The following is an 8,924-nucleotide window of genomic DNA, read 5'->3' as shown; positions in this document are numbered from 1 at the left end:
TTCGTAGATCCATTATTATTAAATTATAAAGTTAAAACGTTAATTTCAGACTCTATTTATTTAAAATAACAAATTCAATTAATTCATTTTTTTTTATTGAGGCCAACTAATAAATAGATCAATTCATTGATGATCCAGTCGAGAGTTGAGAAAGAGATGAGATGAAGACTTAGTTTTGTTGCATACGCATTTGAATTTGGAACACACAAAACACACCAAAATGGCAAAATTTCAGTTGGCCCCTCCCCGTCTCCCTAACGAACTAACCCCCACGTGTTTGTTTTCCTTCCCATAAACCCTAGCTCACGCGACCACCTCGTGGCTTAATTTCAACGGTGTAAAGGGTAAACTACTTTAAAATCCCTAATGTTTTATAAATTAACTAATTCACCCTTATTTTAAAAAGCATCAAATTAAAATATGTTTATATTTTATAAAATTTAATTTTTTAATTCTTCAATTAAAAAATATTAGTTGTCTAGAATTATTTATATTATTTAATTTTTATAATTTTAATTATATATATTATTTAATTTTTATAATTTTAAATATTTATACTATTTGATTTTTTAATTAAAATTAAAATAAAATGATTAATAAATTTTTAATAAAAAGATTAAAAATTTTAATTTTATAAAATACATTAATATTTTAATTAGATGATTTTGAAATATGGATGAACTGATAATTTCTTTAAAAAATCAGGGATCATATAGTAATTCCCCTATTTTAAAAGGGAATTGTCACGTGCTCTCTTCCTTCTCCCTCGCCTCGCTCCTCGCTTCTGCGTAAGATCCCAGAACAACTCCAAAGCCCCCATTTCAATCTCTCTCTCTCTCTGCATAATTTCTCCGTTTCCGACTCCAACCACCCTACATGGCGGTTTCTTTACGAGCTACCAGAGCCATACCCTTTTCTTCTTTAATCTCTCGTGCTTTATCTTCTCCTTCTTTAAATTCCGAAGCTGACCTCAAATCTTCTCCCTTTTTCGCTCACAATAAGTCTCTGCCTCTCCGTACTGACCACAAAGATAAAAATGTCCAGTGGGTTTTTCTTGGCTGTCCTGGTGTTGGTAAAGGCACCTATGCTTCTCGCCTCTCTAGTCTTCTCGGTGTCCCTCATATCGCCACAGGCGATCTCGTTCGCGAGGAGCTTAATTCCTCTGGTCCTCTTGCCTCTCAGGTACTCTCTCTTCAGGGTTTCTTAATTCTTCTAAGTGAAGGTTTGATGCATTAAGGAAGAACTAGCTTTGATTAGTTTTGAATTTATATTCTTTGATCAAAGACTCAAACTTTGACTTTGCTAATGATTCATCTTTAATTTTGTTTCTTTGTGGTTGTATCTTGCAGCTTAAAGAGATTGTGAACCATGGGCAATTAGTTTCTGATGAAATTATTATAAATTTGTTGTCCAAGCGTCTTGAAGCTGGAGAAGCCAAGGGTGAATCTGGTTTTATTCTGGATGGTTTCCCTCGAACTATCAGACAAGCGGTGAGCAGTTCTTGTGATCTGTTGTTGTTTATATTTCCAAACGTAATTTTTTATCTGGGAATGTTCTATTTATTAAAATTTGACAACCAAGGATTCCTGGGACTGGTTTAATTATAGTTGATTGCAAAAATTTAGTTGTCGAGTAACTTTCAATTGCACTACGTAATTCTGGGGAACGTTTTGTTTCTGTTGGTTGTTTTGTTGTAATTTTCACTTATACGAGTCCATCTTGATCTACTTTGCATTATCTTTCACATAAATTTTTTACATGACTTTAAGAACTGTTATCTTGTAAGTACTAAGTTGGTAAAGGTCCTCATTTTGAATCAAGCTTCAATTTCCAGCTTTTGTAATGTAAATCATGGAGTATTCAATTGGTGAGCTTCGGAACCAAGATTCAGTTGACCTGGGTTCGGTTGTGTGTTAGTGATTTTGTATTTACTATTCGTTGGCGACTAAAAGTTGGATGTTTATCAAGGACTAATAAATTAGATATTGTGTAGATTTGGTACTTTCCTAGTTTGGGAGTAGTTGGAGGAAAATACGGCTGATACTTATCCAAAGAAAAACAGCTATGACTGAATGGTATCGTTTGCTGTAGGCATAGAATGAAGAAATTTTTTTTAATTATCATGTTAGGATCCTTCTGTTTTTTTTCCCCTTTTCCTCTTTGGGTAATTCTCTGTTTTCACTGCTTTAATATGATGTCTATATTCTGATATACTCCAGGAAATATTGGAGGGAGTAACAGATATCGACTTGGTGGTTAACCTAAAGCTTCAGGAAGAAGCATTACTTGCAAAATGCCTTGGAAGAAGGATATGTAGCGAGTGTGGAGGAAATTACAATATTGCCAGCATTGACATCAAGGGGGAAAATGGGAAACCTGGAATGTATATGGCTCCACTCCTTCCTCCTCCTCATTGTGCAACAAAACTTATCCAACGATCTGATGATACAGAAGAAGTTGTCAAGGAGCGACTGCGTGTTTACAATGAAATGGTATTTCTACTTTTGATTTATTTAACAGTTCTGCAAAATCAAGTATGTGATTGTCAATCTTTATAATGGATAAGACAAATATCAGCCACCTATGATATATAATTTGCTGCGCTAGACAGTAGACACTCAAGGTATAATCCATATGTGGTTGTCAATCTTAAGCAACATTATTAGTGGGAGAGGACTGTAGAAATATTAACCAAGAGGAGATGAAGAAAAGCCTGAAAATTAATTTCAAATTTGTATTAGTTTGGATTATGGAAAAGAAAAAGAAAATGGAAATAAATGAAGCATGATACACTATGCATGGTGATTGTTCTTATCTTGAAATATTGAAAATGAAAATGAAATTTATATATAGTTAGTATTATCTCTCTTGAGCTCTCCACCTCTGGTGAACAAGTTTGGAAGCTTTAATGAAAATATTCAGAGAAATGTGGCAGCTTGTGGTGAATTACTGAAGATGAGCTTACTGTTATGTGAACATATGAAGGAAACTATTGATAGTAGTACCATCACAAGATCAAGACATGCCCTCACACTTGTTACTGCCATATGCTGGTAATTAAGGAGGCCATTTTTCCACTAAAAAATATGGAGCACTTGACAACTTGCACATGTAGGACATACCTTGTATGACTAATTGATCCTTATTCACCCCACCTTGCTTGCAATTGCACATCATTGCACTCTAAGTTATGTAGAAACCTTCATCTCTTTTTTTATTTAAAGAAAGCTCATACTTCTACTGAGTACTGACATGATGCTTGCAAACACTCTTGTAGGTACCTCATGGCAGCTCATCTTTGGAATTTTTTTTCCCTCCACTTCACTTCTTTTATTTTTCTTCTCAATCCTGTCATAGCCTCAAAATAGACTTAACCTTTGTTTTCGTTTTTTGATCTCCACTTAACTTTCTTTGTTTATGACCTCCATTCTCTAATTCAGTCATAGCCTCCAAGTGGAGCTAACCTTTGCTTTTTCCTTTATGTGCATAACATAAGCAAGAAGACTTTGAATTCTCCAACGTCTTTGATTAAGTAATAGAATGCTCTCTCTCTCTCTCTCTCTCTCTCTCTCTCTCTCATGCACGCATGAATACATCTTTGTACTATGATTGCTCCTGCTTGTTCTTCCCTTAATATAATTTTTTAAATGAAAAAATAATAATAGAAGGTGCTATTAGCTACATTTTTTCCAGCATTGTGAGGCATTATTATGCTTCCTTTTGCCAAGAATTAGGAGCTGTAGTTGGCACTGGTGATATTTTTTGTAACTACGAGTTACAGTTGACACTCAAAGTCATTGTTCTGTTCTACTTTGTCACAGGTTATATTGCTGATATGTTCTTGTAATTGTTAGTTTGCATTGGTCATTGTTATTGTTCCCATAATTATCAGTGCGTGATTATTGATTTTCTTAGCAAATGGTTGTGGGTTGGGCTTTTACTTGCTAAAGCTGACAATTGTAGCTCACCCCATCTAGTTTTATCTTCTGTATTGGACCCTACAAGGAATTCCTGTCCTGCCAAATCTAGTGGGTGAGGTGGGTTTAGGCTACCCTACTCAGATTTCTGCCTGGACTGTTAAAAAAAAAAAGAAAAAAAGAGAAATTTTTTACAATACAATTTTGACATAAGCATGGAAATTTAATTTTATGTTTGAAGATGTATCATTTATTATTCAAATGTTTCTTGATTCCTCAAAATATTATTTAATTTTACTCAAGATTAATATATGCATATAACATTTAATGATAATGTCTTTGTGTGCGTGTGTATATGCATATATGCATATAACTTTTCTCTTTAATGTCATATATCTTGAATTCATGGCTATAAGAGTGGTTTTTTCCTTTTTGGTTCATCTGTTGTGACCTGTTCATTGCAAAACATTGCTGCAGAGTCAACCCGTTGAAGAGTTCTACCGCCAACGTGGGAAGTTATTGGAGTTCAATCTTCCTGGAGGAATACCGGAATCTTGGCCAAAGCTGCTTCAAGCTCTGAATATTGAAGACCATGAAGTTAAACAATCTGCAGCTGCATGAGTTCCAAATTCCAATCTTTCTGTATCATATTTGCAAGATAAATTATCATTCTTTTCTTGTGAGCAATGTGATATTATTTAAAATGAAAGGGGAAAACAGGTACAATAAACAAAGTTAAAACGATTTAGAAGATGCAAAACACTTACATGGCACAAGGTTATTATGCTGTGAAAAATTCTCAGTGTCCTCCAATTCGACCGTTGACAATATTATTTGGTGACAGTTGGTTCAGTTACATTGTGGCCAACTGTCATTGCCACTCTCTGTATTATTTGGTTATGGAATTCTGTTTCAGGGTTCTTTGGACATTGAGGTGGCAAACCAGAAAAGCAAATAAGAGGGAAAATGAATGAGCTACATGACTTGGTATTCTTCTTTGGGTATGAACGTTCACCTTTGGTCCCACTTGACTAGTTTTATTCATAATGAGGAGATGGGCAATTTCTGTGATTATCTTGATTTTTATTCACAATTTAGCATCTTTGCATATTTGATCAGACAATTCAAAGTCTGTGTTTCATATTGGAAAAGATGTTTGACAAATTTGTTGGCTCATCTCATCCCAGGTCTTGGATGGTTGGTTTCTGTCAGAGATGTTTTTGTTTACATGTGAAATTGTTGAACCTGCAGCAGACATGGTAGCCTCTTCCATCTGTTAAACCTGTCTGATTCATATTTTGGATTTGTACAATTCTTCAGAATATGCAAAGGATTTAAGTTCTAAAATCAGATGAAGGGTCAATCATTTTCAATATACCAATGCCAGTCTTGAAAAAAGTTGTGGATAATCTATATGGCAGGCAATAATGGAGAGAAACTTCCTGATGGAATGGAATGGGTGTCATCTGTAATAGTACTGATCCTCATATAGGAATTTTTTTGGTTAAAGGTTAAAAATATTAAATTTCATTTTTCATTTTTAATTTGCTTCTTATTAAAAGGCTAAACAAGTCAAATAAGATCAAATAGATTAAAAAATTCATAATTTATATTCTTAAATTTTTATAGATAATGTTTTTATTTAATTTTTTAATAATAATTTAAAAATAAATTTTAAAAAATAAAATTTAGTATTTTTAAGACCTATATGTAACTAATTGATATGTCACTAATTTATGTAGAAAGATTATGATGAGACTTATGAGATTAATATAAAATTGTTGTATTTATTATAAAATTTAACAGTCAAGCACTCAACAGGTTTATCTTGATAGTGATTGATACTCCGAGATTCAGAGAAAATATAATTTATAATGGTTCTCCTCTCCTTTTATTCTTTTCCTTTACCTGCCAGTGATGTCCAACGGTCTTGCTGCTATTGGGCTATCTATCTCTGTCATACGGATGCGTACGTAGAAAAGCGTCAGATGTCTGCTCCATGCTGAACGGCTATTTAATTTTCCTCCTGGCATGTGGATAAACAGATCTATTAGGTGAATGGGTCGATTATCCCTTCTCCTGCTAGGCCTCATGACCGAGTTGGGGGTGAAGAGACTGAGGTCTAAGGGAGGCCTGATTTCGAGGCCGAATGGTCTGGACTGACCCATTTAAGAGGTTTTATGAATATTGGACTAGAGCTGTTATTATGGGCCCGGCCTCGTATCGGAGTGGTGAAACCCAGCGGTCATCGGTGATGATAAATATATTTGAGTAAAAGATTAAAAAAAATATCTTTATAAATTTTATTTTTTATATTTATAAATGATATTATATAATAATTTATCAAAAGCATTAGATTCAAATACATAATCACATGACGACATTCAAAAAGGGAACCACATGAGAATTTGGTCAATAAAATATTATTTTTTAAAATTATTTACTTTTTTATTAGAAAGTATTTTTTATTAATTAAATTTTTTAAATGTTCTAAATATCACAAAATAAATAAAATATTTTTTTTATATAAAACAACGGAGTTATAATAAGCCTTTTTTATAAAAAAAAGACTTATATTTATCTAATAATATATATATTTTTTAATGAAACTGAGAAAATAAAGCGTTAAATTTATTCTATAAGAGTGGAATATTAGTTAATTTACTTGCATGAAAAATTTTTCCAAGTCAAAATAATGAACATAAAAAAAATTATTACTCATCTGACAAATTTTTATCATGTAACGATTTTTGGTGTGATGAATTTTAAAATATGAATTTGTGTGATTTTTTTATAAAAATAAATCTATTTTAAACATTCATAAGTTAATTACTTATAAATATATTTAATAAAAAAACGAAATATGTAAATGGCAAAAAAAAAAAAAAAAAACTTTTGGGGTCTAAACATAAAAATCTCTAAGCAGAATGCTGCATGAGAAAATCCCCGTTTTGTCTGCCCAAATTCCTTATTAAAAGCTGTATTATATGTAAAAAAAATATCCTACAGTTTGATCGGTATTTTATTTTAGAATTTATAATTTAATTTATATTAAGGTAATATTTTATATTATTATATTTTTTTAAAAAAATTATAATTTAATTCTTAAATATTACTATTATTAACATGTCAGTTTTTATATTTTCAAAAATCTATTAAAATATTTTTATATTTTCTATTTATCAACAAAATAATCATTCCATCTATTTTTATCGTTAAAAATATAATAAAAAATTAAATTATCCTGCATTTTCTCCTCTCCTCCTTTTCCTTCTTCGATTCTTCATCTTCTTTAGTGCTTCTTCGATTTTTCTTTTTCTTTTTCTTTTTCTTTAAGAATGAAGAGAAAGATGCGATTTTTCTTCTTTTTTGATAAAGACATTTTAATAAATCTGAGAAAAAATAAGTACGTTTTAATATATCTGAGAAAAAATAAATACGTTTTAATAGATATAAAAATGATAATAATATTTTAATAGATTTTTAAAAATGTAGAGATTAACTTGTTAATAATAATAATACTTATAGACTAAATAAATGGTTTTATTTGAGAGCAAAATTGAATTTTAAAAATTTTTTCTTTCATCCCTAATCTATTTTTAATGGAAGAGAGAATGAAATGATTATTTGGTTGACAGAAAAAAAATAAGAATATTTTAATAGATTTCTAAAAATATAGAGACTGATTTATTAATAATGGTAATAATCAAATATTAAATAATAAATCTCATTATTAATAAATAATAATAAAATTTAAATATTATAAATAAAAATCTACATACAAATTTTATTATAAGACATTATTTTAACATAAATTAAATTATAAATTTTAAAATAAAATATTATATTAGTTTATTAAAATTTTATTTTATAATATGTGAATTTAATTTGTGTAAAAATAGTACATATAATATTATATTATATCGTTAATAAATAATGATAATTAATTTAATGAAAATTAAATTACGATGAATGAAATTATATTATATTTTTTAATTAATAATTATAATTTATTTATCACCTAATATTTTTTACGGCACCATAATATTATAACTATTTATTAATGATATAATATTATATATTATTTTAATATAAATTTAATTATTTCTCAGTAAAATCATAAAATATTTTTTTATATTTTTAATTAATAATTATATTTTATTTATTATATCAATATTTTTTAATAATATCTGAAAATCATTATTATTATATATTAAAAAATATTATTTTAATATAATTTTTTTATAATTTTAATTAATAATTATATTTTACTTGTTGTATTAATATTTTTTAATAGATTTAAAAATTATTGTTATTGCATACCACAAAATATTATTTTAAATTAAATTATAAATTTTAAAATGTAAATAAGTCAATATATTTTTTATATGTTTAAAAAAATTAATTACAAAGAGTTATGTTTTAATTTAATGCATTTTAAAATAAAGTCATATACTTTAATTTATAGTAAAAATTTTTAACAATTTTACGTTGTTAGTAGCGCAAAACTTTTATTTTAAACCTGTTAAATATTGCTAGGAAAATTATAATTTATTTTTTAATATTAAATAAAAATATTTTTTAATTTTTATATTTTTTAAATTTATTTCTTTAAATTTTATTTAATTAATAAAATAATATTTTTTATTAATTTTTAAATGACACTATATTTTATTAATGATATCAGAAAAAAATTTATTATTTTAATTTATTATTAATTATTATTGCTACTCAATTATTAAGTTTATTATTATTATTATTATTATTATTATTATTTTATGCACCACGACTTGTTGGGTAAAGAACTACAGTAAAAACAAAAAAAAAAGATTAAATTTGTCCTAATGGAGTAAAAAATTATTAAATTTTATTTTTTCAAATTTAATTTTTATCTTTAAATTACTATTAAAATACTAAATAAGACTATTATCCATCTGAATTTAAAAATATGAGTTATATTTTTTTCAAGATATTTAATAAAGTCATTGTTTATCACAATTTAAAATT

At 28.2% G+C, this 8,924-nt stretch overlaps 1 protein-coding gene across 2 annotated transcripts; it reads left to right on the top strand.

Annotated features, from left to right (window-relative positions):
* Positions 1-752: 752 nt before the first annotated feature.
* Positions 753-5,267, top strand: LOC110625208 (probable adenylate kinase 6, chloroplastic). Of its 2 annotated transcripts, XR_006352395.1 has the most exons (5): positions 753-1,182; positions 1,350-1,490; positions 2,220-2,492; positions 3,278-3,532; positions 4,395-4,533. XR_006352395.1 is itself a non-coding variant. In XM_021770785.2 (4 exons), the coding sequence occupies exons 1-4, from the start codon at positions 877-879 to the stop codon at positions 4,536-4,538; spliced, it is 864 nt and encodes a 287-aa protein (XP_021626477.1). In that variant the 5' UTR covers positions 757-876; the 3' UTR covers positions 4,539-5,267. The 2 variants fall into 2 exon arrangements, 1 of the variants encoding a protein (XP_021626477.1); XM_021770785.2 differs by lacking the exon at positions 3,278-3,532 and having other exon boundaries at positions 757-1,182; positions 4,395-5,267.
* Positions 5,268-8,924: the final 3,657 nt, after the last annotated feature.

Source organism: Manihot esculenta, chromosome 10, assembly GCF_001659605.2.
Source record: "Manihot esculenta cultivar AM560-2 chromosome 10, M.esculenta_v8, whole genome shotgun sequence".
Lineage (NCBI taxonomy): Eukaryota > Viridiplantae > Streptophyta > Magnoliopsida > Malpighiales > Euphorbiaceae > Manihot > Manihot esculenta.
This window is presented reverse-complemented; position numbering and strand designations above follow the sequence as displayed.